This window comes from Schistocerca americana, chromosome X (assembly GCF_021461395.2).
Source record: "Schistocerca americana isolate TAMUIC-IGC-003095 chromosome X, iqSchAmer2.1, whole genome shotgun sequence".
Classification (NCBI taxonomy): Eukaryota; Metazoa; Arthropoda; class Insecta; order Orthoptera; family Acrididae; genus Schistocerca; species Schistocerca americana.
The window spans coordinates 892414163-892437571 of NC_060130.1; the positions used below are offsets into that span (position 1 = coordinate 892414163).

General features: G+C 36.2%; 1 protein-coding gene across 1 annotated transcript in view; it reads left to right on the plus strand.

Moving 5' to 3' along the window:
* Positions 1–1136: 1136 nt before the first annotated feature.
* The window catches only part of LOC124556377 (sushi, von Willebrand factor type A, EGF and pentraxin domain-containing protein 1-like), a 30396-nt gene continuing 8123 nt past the window's right edge, over positions 1137–23409 (plus strand). Inside the window, exons 1-5 of the mRNA XM_047130340.1 lie at positions 1137–1196; positions 1252–1328; positions 1478–1683; positions 14553–14765; positions 20841–20913. Of these exons, the coding sequence (XP_046986296.1) occupies positions 1137–1196; positions 1252–1328; positions 1478–1683; positions 14553–14765; positions 20841–20875 (591 nt within the window). The 3' untranslated portion in view covers positions 20876–20913. The remainder of the gene's footprint in view (positions 1197–1251; positions 1329–1477; positions 1684–14552; positions 14766–20840; positions 20914–23409) is intronic.

The window sequence follows — 23409 nt, forward strand, 5'->3', positions numbered from 1 at the left end:
TAATCTCTAATTGATCTGGTCCTCTTGTTGCATATTTCTATATGGTATCTCTTGCAAAGGTTTGACGGTTTGTGGTTTGTTGTATTTGAAGATTTCGTCTTTATTTATTTCTGTTCTCATCTACCTTCCTGTTCCATGCATTATATATTTTCTATACCAGTAATAGGCATGGGTAATTTGGGTACCTTGTCCAGAATGCTTCTATTGCTGAATAATGTTAGATTTACATCTTATTTTTCTGACCTCCAAGGACACATATTCTCCTCCATATCAAATTCAGGTGATATACACACAGCTCTGTCATGTATTACACCTAACTACTCATCACTTAACATAAGAAACCTTCATATGTACAGCATACATACCTAAGCAAGTAGCTTCTTCTTGGCCGTGGCAAAAATTTTCCATGTTGATGGGGATCTTAAAATTATCCAACCTGTAAGGCAGCTCAAGAAAACTGCACTCAAGATCATCACAGACCTGATGGAACATCAGGCTTTAGACTTCTGCTTAGCATCTAACCAGAGGACCACAACTGGTATGTGGGATGACACAACAAATTACAGAAGTTTTACCTCAGAGTTGATGCCTAGGTAGTCATTATCGCTATTTCTGCCTAATTCCAAAAGAATAAAGGATGGCTTCTGAATCCAGGCAACTGGAATTATCAGGGATCATATGAGCCATGACTTGTAACTCAGTGAATTTAACATTCAATAGCTGGTGGCAGAGCTTTTTCCATGTTTGAAACAAGACCTCCTGGCAAATTTGCTTACTGGATTTATTTCCTGGCCAGACTATTAATTCCTGAGGGACTTCATCATCAGTCTAAAACAGGAACTTCTAACAACAATCAGTAACTCCCATTTTGAAAGTCTGAGGCTTGCAAGAATGGCGCCAATCTCAACAGATGAGAACATTTTTAGACTGGTCATTTATTGTTCTGTACATTAAATAATGTCTTTGTATCACAGTAATAGATTTATACAGCATTTTAATGATATCCTGTTATTAATACTGCTTCCAGTTGTTGTTAATGTTTACCTTCACTCATTCCACATAAAAGGTTTTCTTTATAGTGTAATCTTGCAAGACATGAGTGATGTCGCAATCACTCAGTGTGAAAAGTCAACAAAATGAGTGAAAATGAATCTAGAATACCAGCAAATCTCAAACAATTAACACCAGAAACAATGGTATCATTTCATTTCCATCTCACAAGGCCAAATCTGCTATTCATTCACTTCATAGTATAAGGAAGAAAAGCCAACAGAATATTATATATTCAGCTGTTATTGTCTTGTAGATAATATAAAGTTGATTCAGAAGCAATATGAGTGTTTGTCCAATTTCCATAGTCATTGCAATGCTACAAGTGGTTGTCATGCATTGAACATTTTTACATGTGCCCAAGTATTAGTACCTCCAAAAGTACATATAATATCTTGTAACTGAAAATGATTAACTCTTGTTTCAGGCTCTCCATAAATCGAACAGCAGGTTTGATAACATTCAGTCATGTTGCTGATGTAGACATTCCACTGACTCAGACAGACACGTGTGCATTTGTTGACTCTGTTGGTGAACTTGTTTACACAAAGGGTGGAACAAGTATCCTAGTTGCATTAAATTTGGCAGTTGATGAAATAAAGGAAAATGCCATTCATAATACAACACTTGTATGTAAGTAGCTATGGAATTACAACATAAAAAATGTGGATGAATATTGGTACTTAATTTATTTATTTATTGATCTAATTTTTTGTTAAGGGTTTTGTTGAGAATTAACAGAAAAAATGATGGGAACACAAAATTTACTCTATTAGACAAGACTTCATATTTCTTCCTGAATTAGAATATTGCTTATTTTTACCTCCTCAGCCATTTAACTTCTAAAGTGGTTAATGAGTGTAATTATTAAAAGTTGTGATACAACTTGAAAAATGTTATAAACATTAATCACTCTCCAGCAAACCCTTAGAATGTTTCTCATGTTATTTAGGTACTAGGAAGTTTGTAAGCAAATCTTGTTTCACAATACTATGAAAGTAAATTTATTCAGACCTGTGGGTTTCAGTTATGGTATTTCTTACTTTTTATTACACATTTTGGACAACTCTTGCTGTGTTTGTTTCATAATAAGCAAATTTATTCAGTGATACACATTGTATAATTTTTATAACTATCACACATCTGATCAAGGGCAGTATAGTGAATAACAATATGTCTGATATCTTATTAGTTTTGGTTTGTTGGTGATGTTAGTACTGTTGGTAGTGGCAGTGATTAGGTAGATGACTCCTGCAGATGCCTTACCAACTATACTTAGCAATGATATGCCTTAGTAAGTGTTGCAGTCATTTCTTTAAAAATCTTTGAATTCTGCATACCCAGTGGAACATAAACTTCTTCCCAGCTGGTTGTGAGAAGTGAGTATGGGTGTTTCAGAAGGACAGAGTTGTTGTACTTAACAACCACATCAGGTATCCCATCTTCACCTGGAGTCTCTCTATTTGCTCTACTGAGTTACTCATAGTAGGCATTGCATCTAGTTTTTCCATGTAATGTGATTACAAATCCTAGCTTCCAGAATCTCAATTTGGTTTCAGGCCTGACCAATCAGCTGTGGATACAATCTCTCTGTGACAACTGCTAGAGAAGTGCTGTGAGCATAAGAGGCCACTTTATATCGCTTTTATTGACCTTCTTAAAGCATTTGATTTATTAAGCAGAAATTGACTCTTCAAATTGCTGCAGAAGATTGGATGCCCACCTAAACTGTGATAAATAACTGTCTCTTTCTGTGATAAAATGCAAGCAACAGTTTACTTCAACCGTAGGCCATTGGAAGTATTCCTTGTCAATAGTAGTGTAAAGCTGGGGTGTGTGCTAGCTCATACTCCCTTTTCTTTCTGCTGAGATTTACCTTTGAACACTGTGAAGAGGGAGTGTATTTACATACTAGGCCTAATGGAAATCTTTTCAACATTGCCTACCTCAAGGCCTAGGCCAAAGTGAATACAGTTGTTATTCATGAGTTGTTATATGCAGATGATGCAGCACTGGTAGCAAACACAGAAGATGAGCTGCAGTATCTAATTAACAAATTATCACAAGCATGTGAAAAATTTTGTCTTACCATCAGCCTGCAAAAGACTAAGATCATGGCACATGGCACCAACAGCTTTCCATTAACCAGCATTGGCAACAATTCTCTGCAGGTAGCTGATGACTTTACCTACCTGTACAATATCTAACAACTTGTCTGTGGACACTGAGATTACTAATAGAGTCACAAAAGTATCATCTATCATGGCTAGATTGAAAAACAGAGTATGGAACATACATAACATACATACATACATAATAAAAACTAAATTAGAAGTATACAACCCTTGTGTTACCAGTACCCTTCTCTGTAGCTGTGAGACATGCACAACTCTTGCTAAGCACAAATCTCAACTGAACAGCTTCCATCTCCGCTGTCTCCGGAAGATCATTCAAATTTCTTGGAGTGGTAGAGCACCCAACATCAAAGTATTACAGCTTGCAAGCACACCCAGCATTCATGCACTCCTGTGCCACTGTAGTTTAAAGTGGCTGAGACATGTCAGGCACATGGATCCTGAGTGAATACTAAAAAAACTGCTGCATGGAGAATTTCAGGAAGGTGTGAGGCCCAGTGGGAAGACCACATCTTCACTCCAAGGATGTCTGAAAGAGAGACCTGACCAAGGCCAACATTAATCCAAATCAGTGGGCAAGTACTGCTGATGACTGTTTCAAATGGCAAGTAAGCGTGTGAAATGGGGTCAAACTTGCAGAGGACAAATGCACACAAGAACAAATCGGGAAGAGGACAAGACAGAAAGGGAGAGTGGCTTCTGTTTGAAGTCCTCTACGTTTCACTTCCCCAAACTGTAGTAGGACTGCCATTCTCAAGTGAGACTTTTGAGCCACAGTAGACATTGCAGACTCTGAACCAAGTATGCTAAATCATCATCTTTTGAGGATGGATGGATGGCAAGGCAAGGATTAGATGGAATGATATACACTTATGGTTACCACAAAATTGAACCAATCTATTTTATACAAATGATGATATAACTTGACAGACATGTGTTAAGACAGGCAGCATGGAATGAATTGGTTTAAGAATACATCAAAACAAAAGATGTTGCACACATTGGTCTCGATTTCATTCTCTTTATCAACCTCTGCAAGTTGCTGTCACCATAGAGCCCACTTTTCCAGTGCAGAGCACAGAAGACAGGGTGGATGGTGATATCACTGTTCCCCAAAGTATTCATGCAGGAACAGAGGGGTTCATAGTTCTTGGCCGTACTGGGAATTGGGAGCTGCTTTGATGAAGTCTTGAAGTGATGGCATTGGTACATTGTATCCCTCATTGAAGGAGGAAGAGCTGGGGCACAGGCTCTTGTTGGGTGAAACAGAAGTACATGTTGAATCTTCTTGTTGATGTACTAGGCTGCAGTCATCCTCCTGAGCCAGCATTATCCAAGCTAGCATAAGGTGCTGACCACAGATGGTCATAAGTTTGCTGATGAGCCAAATAGAACATGTTTGAGCCCATGCTGTAACACCCTGTGAAGGTTGCAATACAGTTGTTGCAGGGCTGCCCATGTGGGATCATCATTGAGCATCATATGATTACAGTCATTCAGAGACTTATTTACAAAAATCTCCTGTACTCCATGTTCTTGTATGGCTGGTGTGTTGCTTGACCCTAGTTACAAGAACTGGTAACTCAAGAGGCCACCAAATGTGGTGATTTTGGGGCGGTGGCACTGTCTGTTATGAGACACTGAAAACTAGTTTTGTAATCAGCCAGTAAGCGATGGAGAACATACTGACCATAGTTTCCAGTCTGCAAGTCCACATTCTTCTTTCATTCACTGAAATGCTTGTACTCTCAATTTACTCTGCAGGATCAGGAACTATGATTATATATGAAAGTTTTGAGTTCTAATTGACGAATATACTTGATAAAATTTTGCACACACAACATAGTGAGATAATAATAATAATAAAAATAATAATAATAATAATAATAATAGGGAAAAGAATCGGCCTCTGGTATGTTCTGCCAGTCGTAAAAGGCGACGAAAAGAACAAACCACTAATAGGGCTAACCCCCCTTTTAGTGTGATTAGTTGGTTCACGACAGAACTAAAGAAGCCTCGGACAAGCGCCGTCATGGTCGGGGATGACCCTTGAACCCTATGCCCGCCCACAATGGTAACGACACTGCTAGCCAACTGGAAAATGATTTAAATCCAAATAGAGGTGTTTTGCAGGATATGCTTCCTGCAACCACCCTAGAAGGAAAACAAAGACAGAGGATGAGATGGTCAGATGAAGTTAATCGACACCTCATGTTCTGTTATTACCAAGCAACAAATCTAGGAACCAACACAATTGGATACAGATCACAAGTATACACAACATTTATTACCAGATACCCAGAATTAAAATTTTTAACAGAACAATGACTAGCTGATCAGATCCATGTAATAATCAAAAATAACAGGATACCCCAGTCAGAATTAGAAAACATCAAACAACAAGTACAACAAATACTGGAACAAAATAATGTGCAATCAGAAGAAGAAGAAAATACAGTAATGGACTCAAACATCTCAGAGCAAACAACAAAGAACAACACGCATCAATTAAACAATCAGAGGAAAACGAAATCTTAAGACAGCCACCAGAACAAGCACAAATAGAACACGAAGTGACTAACATGTTAGATATAGAAGAAAAATTTCAGCTGACATATATAGAATACAAAGACACAAATACAGACATTAGACCATTCTTGCATAGACCGCCAAATAACCCACAAGTCGAAACAACAATAAAAACTATCAACACAATCATACACAACAAAATAAATGAAAACACAACTATGGAAGAGTTACAACTACTTGTTTATATAGGAACACTCACTACACTAAATATACACACTAGGCAGAGATCAGAACCAACCAACACACAGAAGAAACCCACAAAACCAGCATGGCAACACAGGCTACAGATCAGAATAGAAAAACTGAGAAAAGACATCGGACAGCTAACACAATTTATAAGAAATGAAATCCCAGAAAAAAAACGAAAAAGGTTAGGTAAAATCTCACAACAAGAAGCGATAGAGCAATTAGATGAAAAGAAGCAGAAATTACAAGCATTGGCCAAACGACTTAGAAGATACAAAAAAAGTGAAAATAGAAGGAAACAAAACCAAACATTCAACACAAACCAAAAGAAATTTTACCAGACAATAGATAACACACACATTAAAATAGACAATCCACCAAACATAACAGACATGGAACACTTCTGGAGCAACATATGGTCAAGCCCGGTACAACATAACAGGCGCGCATGGTGGATACAAGCAGAAACAGACACATACAAGATGATACCACAAATGCCTGAAGTGATAATTTTGCAACATGAAGTCACCCAAGCAATTAATTCTACTCACAATTGGAAAGCCCCTGGAAAAGATAAAATAGCAAATTTCTGGCTATTTCACCTCAACACATTCATATCTAACTAAATTATTTAACAGTTACATTGCAGACCCATACACATTCCCTGATACACTTACACAAGGAATTACTTATCTGAAACCTAAAGATCAAGCAGACACAGCAAACCCAGCTAAATATCGCCCCATAACATGCCTACCAACAATATACAAAATATTAACTTCAGTCATTACACAGAAATTAATGACGCATACAACACAGAACAAAATTATAAATGAAGAACAAAAAGGCTGTTGCAAAGGAGCACGAGGATGTAAAGAGCAACTGATAATAGATGCAGAGGTGACATATCAAGCTAAAACTAAACAAAGGTCGCTACACTATGCATACATTGATTACCAAAAAGCTTTTGATAGTGTACCCCACTCATGGCTACTACAAATATTGGAAATATACAAAGTCGATCCTAAATTAATACAGTTCCTAAACATAGTAATGAAAAATTGGAAAACCACACTTAATATCCAAACAAATTCAAATAATATCACATCACAGCCAATACAGATTAAACGTGGAATATACCAAGGAGACTCATTAAGTCCTTTCTGGTTCTGCCTTGCTCTGAACCCACTATCCAACATGTTAAATAATACAAATTATGGATACAATATTACTGGAACATACCCACACAAAATCACATATTTGCTATACATGGATGATCTAAAACTACTGGCAGCAACAAATCAACAACTCAACCAATTACTAAAGATAACAGAAGTATTCAGCAATGATATAAATATGGCTTTTGGAACAGACAAATGTAAGAAAAATAGCATAGTCAAGGGAAAACACACTAAACAAGAAGATTACATATTGGATAACCACAGCAACTGCATAGAAGCGATGGAAAAAGCAGATGCCGATAAATATCTAGGATACAGACAAAAAATAGGAATAGATAATACGAATATTAAAGAAGAACTAAAAGAAAAATATAGACAAAGACTAACAAAAATACTGAAAACAGAATTGACAGCAAGAAACAAGACAAAAGCTATAAATACTTATGCTATACCAATATTGACCTACTCATTTGGAGTAGTGAAATGGAGTAACACAGACCTAGAAGCACTCAATACACCTACACAATCACAATGCCACAAATATAGAATACATCACATACATTCAGCAACAGAAAGATTCATATTAAGCAGAAAGGAAGGAGGAAGGGGATTTATCGACTTAAAAAACCTACATTATGGATAGGTAGACAATTTAAGAAAATTCTTTATAGAATGAGCAGAAATTAGCAAAATACACAAAGCAATCACTCATATAAATACATCGGCTACACCACTACAATTTCATAGCCACCTCTACAACCCTTTAGATCACATAACATCAACAGATACGAAGAAAGCAAATTGGAAAAAGAAAACACTACATGGCAAGCACCCGTATCATCTAACACAGCCACACATCGATCAAGATGCATCCAACACATGGCTAAGAAAAGGCAATATATACAGTGAGACAGAAGGATTCATGATTGCAATACAGGATCAAACAATAAGCACCAGATATTACAGCAAGCATATTATTAAAGATCCCAATACCACAACAGATAAATGCAGACTTTGCAAACAACAAATAGAAACAGTAGATCACATCACAAGCGGATGTACAATACTAGCAAATACAAAATACCCCAGAAGACATGACAATGTAGCAAAAATAATACATCAACAGCTTGCCTTACAACATAAACTTATAAAACAACGCATTCCCACGTACAAGTATGCACCACAAAATGTACTTGAGATGATGAATACAAATTATACTGGAACAGAACCATTATAACAGATAAAACAACACCACATAACAAACCTGACATAATACTCACCAATAAAAAGAAGAAATTAACACAACTAATCGAAATATCCATACCCTATACAACAAATATACAAAAGAAAACAGGAGAGAAAATTGAAAATTACATCCAACTGGCTGAGGAAGTCTAGGACGTGTGGCATCAGGATAAAGTTGACATTATACCAATTATACTATCAACTACAGGAGTCATACCACACAATATCCACCAGTACATCAATGCAATACAGCTACATCCAAACTTATATACACAACTACAGAAATCCGTAATTATTGATACATGTTCAATTACCCGAAAGTTCCTAAATGCAATATAACATATACCATACAGTTAAAAGGAAGTCACGCTTGATCAAGGTCCGCGTCACTTTCCATTTTTGACCAGACATAACGTCTGAGAAAAGAAAGAAATAATAATAATAATGTCTCTATCATAAACAGCACTATGAGTAGTTCAGAGACAACCTCTATGTTAAGTTCCCATTAAATGGTCTTTTGCCCTGACTTCTCATAATCAAAGTTAATTGCTCACCACAAAAGTGTAAAATAATGTCACCACTTGCCACGCAGTTTTGGTAACATTACAGGCAGCACACAAACAGTTACTTCCGCTAAATCTAAGTGATCCAGGATGGTATACAGTCCTCACAAGTTCACTTCCTATTTGTACCCAAAAAATGTGTTTAGTTGCAGTCTGGCTGTGACGTCACTGGAGGCAGTGTGTAAGCTGGTGTTTGACTGCCGCGGATGGTAGCTGGGTGTGAAGTAAAGTCAAGTCACTGCCTCTCAGGCTGTATTTATTTATATATGAGTGTAGTGGATGGATGGGTAAAGGGAATACCTGCCGTCATCCACTCTATCCGCAGGAAGCAGCAGTTAAATGGCCTCTTCCTCAGATATATATCATTTTATAACACTGTTGTGTATCAATTTACAATCTTCATAATTTTTATATGAATGGAGTAATGCTGGCTTATATACAGGAAAAGTTTTAGCTTACCTGCATTTAAACATTGCTGTCTAAAATTTGTAGAACAGAACTGACAGTAGAACATGACCTCTGAACTACATCTTTAAGAGATCTTTTATTTATTGATATTTACATCAAAGTCTTGAAACTTATTATAGCTCTATTATTTAATAGGTTTCATGAGGTGCTGTAATTGAAACTTTCTATCATTAATACAAATGATACTTAATCTATTTTAAGTAAGGGCGTTTTCGTTCCTAATTTAGTTTTCAGTAAATTACTCAAAAACTATTAGAGGTAGCTTAATGAGGTCCCATAGTTAATGTTTTTATATTAAACAAGAGCTTCATACGAGATTTCATTCTAAGTCTAACATTTAGAGCCTTCAATTTTTAGTAAAAACTCTGATTTTGACCTAAATATTGTTCTGATCAGGTTGAGACTTGTTATAGTTGCACGCACTGAACAATTTTTGGTTTTCTAGCTTTTTTTATCTAGCACCACTTCTTTTTTTCTTAAAACAATGTATTTAGGGAAAGATATTCACCAGATCACTCTGAGATTTACAATCTAAACATTAATATACTGCAGTATATGCTGACAAAGTTTGGAAAAGCAACTTTAATTTTTAATTTCATCCTTAGATTATGGTGCAATAGTATGCTAGACACAGATGCGCTATGATGACGTGGCACTAGTAACAGTGAACTGGGGTACAGCCCATCACACCCGCTTGCCTCTGTAACTCTCAAAATGATACAGCGCTTGTTTTGCCACATGATGGTGGCGGAAAGTTAGAGGGAAAAGTTAAGCATTCATCATACAGTATTCCATCCAAAGATGACTGTAAATCGTCCTTATATGCTGTGTGAACTCCCAACAAAATCCATGGCATTTCTTCAGTCCACAGTGAATCATGGTACATCAGGGTGGCTTTAAGTGTGCAGTGTTATCTTTCAACTAATCCATTGCTTTGTGGCTGGTACACTGTAGTGTACGAACATTATATGCCACACAATGTACACAATTCCTCAAAAAGATGCAATTCGAATTGGTGTCCATAGTCAGTAGTTATTGAAGATGGACAGCAGAAGTGAGCTTTCCCCATGTTACCAAAGGACAGAGCAGTAGATTCTGCAGTCATGTCTTTTAGAAGCACAGCTTCAACCCAGCTTGCTGTCCAAGCAGTGGTGGATAACATGTACCAGAACACATTCAATTCAGGCACAGGGTCAATGAGGTCCAAGTGAACACGCTGTAACCTCCCTCTTGGAATGTCAAATTTTCCTTTTCTCAAAAATGCATGGCAACCTATCTTGCTGTGTTGGCAGTCTAGACAAGCGTGGATCCACCACATATTGTCAACTGTGCTGATTGGTGTGTCACTTCCAGGGAGGGGAAGGATGAGCCAAGGTGATGGTGTTTTCTAAGCTTCAAATGTGTGTTGCATCTCTGGTGTACAGTGCAAGGACTGTTGTCCTTTAGTACTTCTGCCTGCCAGAGCATTTAAGGGAGCCTGGATTTTTGCAGCATACAGGATATGCCACCTGTGAAAACTGATTATCTCTAGAAACCCACAGAGTTCGTGGAATGTGATAGGAGGTGGAATCTGCCTGATGATTTCAATTCTCTCTTCCATACATCTGATACTGGCCACCATCATTGAATATCCCAATAATGCAACTATGCTTTTGCATTTGTCTTTGTTCACTGCAATACCAAATTGTTTACGTGCACAAAAGTCAGACCTGGTGAAGATGCTGCTTGCATTCTTATGGTGAAGAAAAAACTGGAATATTATCCATGTTTGGGAAACAGACAGCAAGGTTGCTGAGGGCCAAATCAATTAAATGCTGCCATGTTTCCTCAGTGTTTTTTAGGCCTAAAGACATATACAAGAACTTGAAACAAACCAAAAGGAGTAATGATGACAGTCTTTAAAATGTCCTCCTTATCCCCTGGTACCTCAAGATATACTTTTTTTCAGGCAACCACAATAAAGACTGAAGCACCAGTCACTGAGTGGGTGAAGTCCCAAATATTTCAGATGGGACACCTGTCTGGTATTGTGCATGTGTTTACTGTCATTACTCAATGCATATCCTATATGTACCACCATTTTTCATTATTAAGTGGATGCAGGATGCCCAAGCACTATATCAAGGATTCACAATTCCCTTTTTTAATAATTCGTTGATAACTATTTCTGTGATATCTAATTTAGATGGAGCAAGTCTCCATGCTTTATGGAAGACTGTTTATTCTGTTGTCCCTAATGCCATAGTGGATGTGGGTTGTAGAAGCACTAGTAAAACTAGAGTGGGGAGAACTATCACTGACCTGTAGGTGCTCCATCATTCCTGGTTGAAGGCCATTGTTAGAAAGAGTTGGTGCATCCACTGAAGATTCCAGTTGGTCATTGCATTTCTGGATGTTGCATACTGCCTCTTTATACAACCCTTTCATGTCCTTGTCACCTTCAGTATTCACTGCATCCAATTTTAGTAGGTTTCAAGTAAGCATCTCATCCAGATCTTTGAATTCTATATCATCCTCGGCACTGCCTTTATAGTTGCTTATCATACACTTAAAGTTCTCCACAGCTCATAATATCTCATGGATATTGGAATCGGGAGCTGACGTATGTCTGGTGTTTGTAACTGTGGTAATCCTTAACAAAGACAGCTACTGCCAGGCCTCTGCCAGTTTGCTGCTTCTCTCATGCAAAGTTACATTTTAATTTCAAATTTTCATCCTGTAATGTAAGATGATCCCTTTCATGTGACTATATAATGTCTCTATCATAGCCAGCTGCTCAGTTTGTGGGCACCTTCATTTTTGAACCCCATTTACCAGAGCCACAAGGAACTCTGCTTACCAAGAAGAAGTAGGAATAGGAGGTTTGCCAAAAACTTCCTGGCATAGAATAATTATTTATGTTGTTAAATCAGGGCACAAGTGATAATTTAACAGAAAATTAGTGCCTAACAGAGGTTTTTCTATGCTAGCCAGTATAAACATGTGTCTAAACAGTGTGCTGAGACCTAAGTCAACAGTGCAGGTAGTGCTGTCGTGTGCCTAAATAGGGGAATCATGAGCTGGTTGAAGCAGTAGCAGAGACCTTGAAGTGCGAGAACTGACAGTTATTCTTGGCATCATGCTGACCACTAGAAGAAGTTGGTTTACACCCCTGTCAAGAACATACAGACAACTGTTATGCCTGTAAGCATGAGGCAAGCTGGTTGGGTTCACATGAAAAATGTGTATGTATACTTTCTTATTTTTGCAATCTGTGATGCCTACAGGAGAACATGAACAGCATTAGCTGCATGTACAGTATAGTGAATTTGAGAGCAGTGGTGCTAAAGCATGAGTGAAATCATTATGTGCTCTGCTGTCAGTTGCTGGAACACTGAATGGCATCTGACAGTAGCTGGTCTGCTGTAAGCAGATGATGACACAGAATCCTCGAAGCAGCAGGTGTTGATTCCTAGTTGGCATGCTCATCAAATGTGTTCAGCTCATCTCAGTTACTGATCTGCTGTTGTGACATGCTAGTGGCTTGTGGGTAGTAGTAGTATTCATCTTGTAGTACAAGTACAGAGTTGGTGATCTGTATTTTGATATGACATATGAGTCCTTCATTAGTAATCAAAGAAACTTGGATGTAATGAGGCTGTTTTCTCACTCTTACTATCCACAATGTACCATCTGGCATTATATTAGGATCCAGTAAGACTCCTAGGTGCTGCGAGAGCTGTGAAGGTGTTCTGCCACTTAACTGTCCTGAATAAATTGCTTGACAATCTTGTAGTTCAGGTGATTTGCACGTCCATTGCAGTGAAGCCACCTTCTCAGTTTTGAAGTTGCAGGTAGCTAGAGGTGACAGAATGACATCACTGACAACAGATGAATGGTCTCCAATGTGACACAACTAGGAAAAATATTTCACAGCATCATGAATGATGTTATGCAACAAAAATGCATATTCTACAGCAATGAACCAAGTTCAGGCAGAAATGCTGACAGTTTAAGTAACACGTGCTGTACTGTAGGAACATTTGATCAGGGGATGTTGTAGTACATAATGGAACTGATTGTGTGCAGTGTGGTTGGTAAATTTGACACAGGTTCATCAGCTCAAAAACCAGAGTGGAAATGCAATTGGAATCATATGCTGAGTGATCTTAATCATGCTCTATAACATGAAAATATGATTCTGGTCCATGTACACATGTTTGTAACAGTGTATTTTGATCCCACTCTTTAATGAACTCAACAAGGACTGAGGGATGTGTCACATTAATTTGATGCACATGCTACATGTAGTCTTGCACATGAGTGGGATGGGAAGTGTAACTGTTCTCACTATTTACCTTATAAATAAATTGTTCCATATTATTTGTTATGCCTGTTAGAATTTCATTGTGGTAACAATGTGACAGAAAATGTAAATACATAGTATGGAAAAATGAAAACAGATATAATTTATTGTGTAAATAAAGGGAAGAAGTTACAGAATGTAATTATGAGAAAACAAATAACAAAGAAATGTAATTTAGAAAAGAGAAAATATGGATGGAGATCTAAGTAGGTAACAATATTTTAGTAAAATAGTACAGCATAAATGGAACTGTGACATGATCCATTAATGATCTCAGTAACTCAAAAAAATTATAGTGCAAAAATATAAGCATTATAGGTCTAGTGACTCATATTATTTGCTTGAACAAAGTTGCTTAACATTTATAACAATAACAGAAATTCCAGCCTGGAAAAATATGTAAAATAAGGGAAAGGCAACAACTTACCTGTTGATTTGTGTGTGGCACACAGAAACATGCAATAGGAAACAGTTAACACTAGCTTTTGAGCTCTTCCTCTTTTTCTAGTAGCAGTACACACATTAACACACATGTGTGTACTCCAACAATAAAAAGAGCAAGAGCTCAAAAGCTAATGTTAACTGTTCTCTGTTACATGTTTCTGTGCACCATGCACCAATCCTCTATAAATAAACATATACATAGTTCTTGCATTCCATTAATCCTCTTAAAATGTTTAGCAGAAATTTCAGTGAGTGATCATATCCTACAAATAAGTACAATTATAATTATGATTTCCTTAGAAACATAAGCGATAGACATCATTTTATCTAATTTTTCTGCCTCCAGTTCTAATAACAGATGGCATCAGCACAACTGATCCAACTCCAGCTGCTGACACATTGAAAGCAAATGGAGATATTGTGTTTACAATTGGTATTGCTGATTATCAGCGAGATCAGCTTGAACCACTGGCTACAGTTTCTTCAGATGGAACTCCCAATTTCTTTGGAGTTTCAAGCTTTGAAGTGTTCCTGACGATTGCACAGTACCTTAACACAAGTACGTTTTATTGCACTTCAATATAGCATATCCATTTTTACAACTTATTTATTTTTTCTAATTTTTATTTATTTATTTATTTATTATCATCCCAATGATCACATTTGTGATATAGGATTTGTCAGGGTACATTTTAACAACTATATAATATCTTTACAAAATTTGTATCTGTGCTGAATTCATACTAATCTATCTTATGTTTAATACAATATACAACTAATAAGTGTTTTTATAACATAATTTATTATGCACTGATGTAATTTCATTTGTCACATTAACTTAAACATATATTTTATACAGTTGCGCAGAGATATTCACTTATGCTGTAATAGCATTTGTCAAGCATGTGGTTCTTTAGAACAGTTTTAAATTTATCCTCATTTTCCAGCTCTTTGATATGTTTTGGTAGTGCATTAAAAAGTTTGATGCTTTGATTACATACATGTTTCTGCCTTCGGGTCCTTGTTACAGCTTGTATGTGGAGATCTTTACATTGCCGTGTATCGTAATTATGGAAGTCTGTATTGGTTTTCATTTTGTCCTGATTTCTTTTGATCACCAACAGACATTTCAGAATGTATAATGATGGAATTGTTAAAATTTTCAATGCTTTAAAAAGGGGCCTATAATGTGTTTGAGGTGGGCTGTGGGTCATTATCCGAATAGCACGTCTTTGCAATTTGAAAATCTCATTTAGACGACAATTTGTTTTTCCCCAGAATACTATCCCATAGGATGCAATGGACTGAAAATAGTCAAAATATACTAATCTGGTACAGTCATTACTACAAACTCTTGAAATTATTCTAAGCACAAAACATGCTGAATTTAGTTTTAGTGCTAAGTTCACCACATGGTCCTTCCAATTAATCTTCTCATCAATGTGCATACCCAGGAATTTTGCACACTGTACTCTTTCAAGTTGTTTGCCCTCCATGGTGGGATTTAGGTCGTCCTGTTCACTTATTTTTCCATATTGCACATAATTTGTTTTTTTTGCATTCAGTGTTAGCTTGTTAGCACTAAACCATTTTTGTATATCTTGTAGGACATGGTCCACAGTACTGTGCAATGACTGCTTCATATCACTAACTATTAAACTAGTATCATCAGCAAATAACATGATTCTAGCTTTTCTCTCTGACACCTGAATATCATTAATGTAAATGAGGAACAGCAAGGGGCCTAATACACTTCCTTGAGGTACTCCTACTGTGACCTCCCTTGGATCTGAGCTTAGTTTAATTTTTTGATTAATATTTGATGCTGTAATTTCAACCACCTGCATCCTCTTTTCCAGATAAGACTCAAACCACTTTTTTACCTGTCCTCTGATACCTATAGCTTCAAGCTTTTTCAAAAGTGTGCTGTGGTCAACAGTGTCAAAGACTTTTGACAAATCTAGATTTATCCCAACTACACTATTTCCCTCTTCCAATTTGGTGATTATTTCTTTTGTGTATTCTAGTACAGCTGTTTCGGTACTTCTCCCAGCTTGAAATCCATGCTAATTACTGTTTATCAGATTGTGCATATTAAGATAATGTGTGACTCTATATTTCATTAGTATCTCTAAAACTTTAGAGAAAGTTGGGAGGAGTGAGACAGGTCTGTAGTTTTCTATTTTAAGTTTATCACCCTTTTCCAACAGGGGAATGACTTTAGAAATTTTCAGTTTTTGTGGAAACACGTCCTCAGCCATTGACAAGTTTGCTATGTGCGTCAATGGTTTCGCTATCTGATTAGCTGTTTTCTTTACTAATATTATTGGCACCTCATCTACTCCAGCTGACATCTTGGACTTCAGACTTTTAATCACTTTTAAAACTTCTTTTTCGTTTGTTGGAACTGCCATCATACTGCTGGCTACCTTGGGTGCTTCCATCTTAATCTGCTCCCCAAGATTCCTGCTTAATGTCTGGGGTACATTTAAAAAGTAATTATTTATATAATTAGGCATGGAATATTTATCTACCGTTTTATTCTCCTCATCTTTTAGAATAATTTCCTTGTCTTTGGTAGGTACCCCGGTTTCTTTTGTCACAATTTCCCATGCTATTTTAGTTTTATTTCTGGACTGTTTTATTTCCATATTATTACTTAATAACTTTGCATTTGCAATTACTCTGCTGTATATTTTCCTATACCTCTTTACATATTCTATAAAATCAGTATTTGTACACTCCCTCAACTCTGAATTCAGTTTTTTCATGTTTTCACATGATTTCTTAATTCCAAGAGTCATCCAAGAACTTGACTTTATATATCCAGTAGACTTGACTCTGGTCAGTTTCTTTGGAAAACACATCTCAAAGTTCATCATATAAATCGATGCAAATACACTATACGCCTCATCTGTACTTGACTGTTTCAAAACATCTAACCAATTTTCATTTTCTAAGATACTTATGAACTGATGACAGCTGTCCACAGAGAAGTTTCTTTTGTAAATATTATTTACACCTTTATCTTCCTTTGACCTTAAAGGGATTTCAATGGTGAGAGCATTGTGGTCAGACAATCCTAAATCTATGTTTGTTACCTCTATGTCAGTTTCTGACATATTTGAGAAAATGTTATCTATGAGGCTATTGGAGGTGTTTGTTATTCTAGTTGAATTGTTTATGTGTGGTGACATGTTGAAACTCTTTAATATGTCCAAAAATTGCCTTTTTTGTTGACTTTCAACTAGAAGATTAATATTGAAATCACCACAAAGAATAATCACAGTTTCTTTTTTGTAAATAGTATTTAGCAACAATTCTAATTTATCAAAAAAGACTTCTATGTTTCCACATGGTGACCTATACACTGTTATGACTATGACTTTTTTCATCAGGCCATATAGCTGGACAGCACCTGCTTCAAAAAACTTTTCAATACTTAAGTTCTCTGCTTCACATCTCTTTTTAAATTCTAATTCTTGTCTAAGGTAAATACCGACTCCACCACCTTTTGCAATTTTCCTACTATAATTATTTGCCAGTTTAAATGGATTAATATGAATACTACTAATTTCTTGGTCCTTACACCAATGTTCTGTAATACACAAGACATCAGGTTGGGTGTTACTTACTGCTATTTCAAGTTCACAATATTTGTTCTACAATATTTGTTCTTGAGGCACTGCACATTTAGAGTCATAATCTTCAGAACAGGGGAGTGAGCACTGGTGGTATTTCTCCTTTCGTTTAACACTGTTATCTTGGAGTTTTCATTATGGCTGGATACCAAAAATCCTGTTGTACCACAAGTTTCTTGTTTCAGTTGCTTTTCCTACTTGAAGTTGATGATGCTGATTGATTGTTTATACTAGCTGTGACAGCTGATGACATTTTAATATTTACAATAGCAGATGATGATGTTTTTAGTGCTTCAGCAAATGTTGCTCTTGTTAAGGTTTTCTTTTCTTCTGCTTCTGTCCTCATTTGGAGTGGGATTTTAGGGAGCTTTTCTACTGTTATGCGGCTTATTTCTTCTAGTATCTTTTCACCCATCATCTTTTTTCCATAATAGTTCCTGTGCTGTCCATGCCTCGTAAAATGATTTCTCACTGAGCTGTTTGCATCCACAAAAGTTGCACACTTAAAAGCACAGCAGATCTTCCTGAATTTATTATTTGTTGACTTTATTTCTTTGTTTACACATGATTCCTCGATTAGATCATGTCTATGTGGCACACCGACAACGAGAACCTTTAAATTTAGATCTGACAGCTTTTTTAGAGCTGTTTGAAGTGCCCTTGTCGCTAGTTGGCTTTCATTTTTGTATATGTCATTTGCTCCACCTATTAGCACACAGCATGTTCCAGTCTTAACTAAGTTTTCACAATTATTTACTATTTCATTAAGGGGAGCACCAGGTTTGACAATGGCTGTTACTCTGAATTGCGACTGCCGATTATTTATTATTTGTGCCACACCCTTTGCATGACTATCACCTAATACACAGACTTGATATTTGTTGTTCTCCAGGTGCCCTCGTTCCGTCGTTTTTATAGTACACTTTGGAGAAACATTTCTCTCGTTAGAACACACAGATGATCTAGATTCACTTTCACGTGTCTTATTTTTTGAGTTCACATTTCGTCCTGTCGTGTCTTTATTACCCGTTTTTCTTTGCACTCTATTTACTGACGATGTCATACCGCCAGAAAGATTTCGTTTACTACTAGCAGAAGTTTTGTTTGAAACGAAAATTGCCGGTATGTTTTCATTACACTCGTTTTTTAAATCGTCATAATTCCGCTGCTTTATCAGTTCCTCTAACTTATTTACGTAACGATTTGCAAGCACGAGGTCTTGCTGAAGCGATGTGGTAACACTTTCTTCTATGCAGTTATCGTATCCTGACAAAGCTACCGTTAGTAGATCGCAGCATTCCATGCCACAGTTACATTTCGCGTCCCATTCTTCCGTTCCCGCGAAACACTTTGTATGAATCCACTTTTGCGACACTGCACATAACTTGATACCTTTCGCGATGTAGTTATTGCACTTTATACAATTTATACTCGATATGTAGCAGTTTATCGTGGAACTATTTATGCACACTTCTACACGCGACGCCATCTTGACTAATTTAAGACACATCCACAAATGAAAGTGTAATAGGAAGCTCTTAAGATAAAAAAATGCGAACAGCATAAAGTTTTTACACCATTATACATTGCTATTCATCATCAAGTGTCACTTAATAGACATAAATGGAGTCTCAATATATTTTCTTGAAACTTTGAATGTTAGATGCCTGTTTTTACCTGCTTTTCCTGTCTTTAGCTCTCATAATGTTCATGTGTTCATACAAGGATGCAGCATAATTCACATCCACTGCATTCATTATGTTATGTGTACATAAATTGTATAGAGGCACTCTCTGTTAAAACTGATTATCATTGGCAAATTTCAAGCTATGATTAAAACAAGTCAATCTTAACACAAATCATCTCCAAAAATATTTTCATTTCATTCATTGTTATTCCTGCCATAATGCTGAACTACAATGGTTGCTAATGTTTTTGATAAAATCATGGAAAGAAGTACTGATGACAATTTTCACTCTGTACTTGTAGGTAAGTAGTTTTCTTGTTTATAGAGCTGAGCATTAATAAAGATAACAATGCTCTATAGAGTGTCACTCTACAAATTAATTCACAGTAGGAGTTTCGCGTCATATTGTAAAGTAGGGGTGACAAACCTTTTAGCTTACCTGGGCCCCTGGGACACATTGGAAGAAGATGAGTGTTTTTGGGCTGCACATAATACACTTAACACTATTAACTATAACCACTAACAAAAAAGAAGTGCCTGGGTTGAAGGACTGATTTTTCCCCCCGGTCATGTGATACATACTCACTTCTTGGGCTGCAATGATACTTACTATGGGCTGCATGTGGCCCATCAGTTAGACATTACTGCTATAAAGGAAGATGTTTTGCCTATTGGAATCTTCCTTTCATACTTTTGTAATTCATCATGATCATAGCTTCAAAATACTTCAAAATTTGAATCATGTAGTACCATTAGTGTCAATGACTGATATTACAGTGCAAGATGATTTATATTTCCATCAAAAATCAGAGGGCACGTTTTAGAATATAGATGTTCACAATATGCTTAAATTCAATAAAACAACTTTTTCGGAAAGAGAAAAGTGGAATTGTGGTTAATATATTCAGCGTTCATTTTGGTGAAGCGGTATTGAAAAAAATTATTCTGACATTGCCAATCTGAAAGGTATCACCGTATGAATAATGTTAAGAATATGCTAGATACTGCCTGAAGGTGAACTCCAGATTTTAGAACTGATTATGGCCATAGTTGAATTTCTTTGTAAAGGAAACATCACCTGCAGTCCACACAGTTAAATTACGATCAAATACTACCACTAATTTATTTAATTAATTATCATCTGCTCACTTAAAAGTTGTCCTCCTTTCAGTAGTATAACAAGGGATTCATTTCTTTGAAATGGATATTTTTAAAAAATGTTTTACTGTAGATTAAATAATGAATGTTTCTTAGACTATGGATGCCCTATTACACTTTATGAAACTGAAATGAATTTTCTTTGCAGCTTACATTGACCAAAGCCAGATAAACTGCAACTAATCCATCATTTAACACTGCTATTTTCCTTGAACTTACACGTAAGTAGATATTTTTGCAGATACGAGTTTGATTACGATTATTTGTACTTTAATACGTGTTTTTATCAGTAATGTTACAGTAACAAGCTGTTCACTTATTCTTGGATAAAACAGCATTTCTCTGTGTCCATTACTTGTAGCCAAGAAACTGTGATGTATTAGGATTTCTTGGTACCAGTACATAAGAAACATTTTCACCTCATCTTACTTAACACCATAGGTATGTTTACTTTTGGCGGTACTCTCCAAAGGAAATTACTGTCTGCTAATTAGTGCCATAATTTGCCCATGATTGTCTGTTATCACAAATGGAAGGACACATGATACCTTCAATTTCATGGTTACGACTTAATATGACATACACACAAGTTCATTTCACGTTGTATTAATTCCAAAATTAGGCCATAAACTTTCTGTCAAAAAAGAGAAGAAAGAAACAGAGAGACAACACCAACTCTTTACACTGTTACTAAGATTTTTCTGGCAGTTACATGCATAAATTATATAGCGTTACTGAAACAGTGTAGGATTGTTATTAAATCTGAATGTTAGTCAACATCTACGTAATTGTGGCACAGAAAAATGACTTAAGTTTGACACCCAATATTTATTTATTGAGACTTTAATGAGCTGTACTCTATGCTTCTGCATACCTTGGCTCTGATACTGTGATTTACTGATTGACTAATTTATTTTTATTTGGTACCTTTTGTTAAATTACGTACTTTTGTGCTTGTAATATAGGACAGACTAACTTAACCTATTATTGTAAAATATTTAGCCTACATGTACAACATAAGACAACATACTGCACTGTAAGTTATTTATGTACATCATACTACAGTATTTTCAATCAATTACAGTACATACATACAAGTAATAATACGATTACTTATTATTTATATATGTATTCCTCTACATTATAAAATTCTTTTTCCATTAAGTAATCCTTTACAAGTTTCATGAGTGTTCTTTCACTCATACTGTATTGTAGACTCTTGGAAAGATGCTTTATCAGTTGTACACCTGAGTATTGAGGTCCTTTTTCAATAGCTCTTAGTGCGAGAGATATACTTGTCAGCTATCTTTATTACCTGTGCCATATGAATGAACATCTGTTTTGTTTCTAGTAATGTATTAATGAAATTGTTGTTTTATATATATAAATGAATGGAAAAGTTAATATTTTTACAGTATGCAAGGCATTTCTGCATGAATGTGTTTGTTTTTTAATTCAAAATGGTCCTCATGGTCTTTTTTCGCAATACAAAAATTCTCTTCATGTTATTGCTTTAGGATTTTCTCCTAACACTAATTCCATATTTGTAAGTATGGTTCAAATAGAGCATGGCACATTAGCTTCATCCAGGAAATGCAAACTAGCCTACACTCTCACCAGATTTACCACCTGATGACTTTTATGTGCAGAGAAAATTAAAACAAGAAGTCTATAAAGAAGTACAAATGACTTCTAAAGACTTTAAATGTCATCTAATAGGGGCTGTGCTGTGATAGATACAAATGAAATTCAAATGCATAACTTTATTTATTTATCTACAAAATCAAGTTTGTCATATGGAACACATGTTCCTTCAGTTGTTGAAGCAACACATAACATTCTGTTACAATATTTTTTATGTACATGCACTGTAAAGGACATAATATACATACCTATTTGTCAAAATAGTTTTTAAATATCTGTGTACTGTAGAGGATGTATTATATCTATCAGTGTAAGAATTAATTGTAAGTTAGTACCATAACATTGAAGATTATTTCATTGTAGACAGAATTAAATTTAAATTTGACGTAAATTGGCCTCCATAAATTCAGTAACAGAACTAAAACAATGATGGGACATTATAGTGGTTACATTCTTCCTGAATGATTTCCTATTACTTTTGGTTGAGCAAGGAAATTTATTATAAAGTGTGCTGTCTATGTGCCTTATACTGTCATGGAATTTACTTAGTGCCTAGATTGTTAGATGAATGTTACCAATACCATGGGTGTGGTGATCATGCAAATTATTATTTCTGTAATCTTGAGCTTTCCTGGTGAATTGACTGTTGTACTGCTCCCAGATGTACAGCGGAGTGCAGTCATCTTTGTAACAGGATATTTCAACAGCATATCTCTCTGTCACCTTCAAGTGATACCTGTAAAATGAACATCTTCACTAAATGCCACCTCCTTCCCATCCCTTCCCCCACTACTTGGCCACACAATGCGTTGAGTGGAGTGGTGGGGGGCTGGCATCACTGAATGCTGGGCATGAACCCCAGTCTCTCCATGCTTCTGTTGCCCCTGTCAGTGTGGAATTGGCTCTTGGCCAATGCTGTGATTTTAGTTGGCTGAGCACTGGGTTCCAAACTTTGCTTAGGGTATAGCCACTGTCTCTGTTGATCAGCCCGTCGACCACTTGTATTTCAATAGCGTTCTCCAGAACACAGTTCCAAAATGACAAAGGCTGTCTTAAAACTTCTGTTTTGCAAT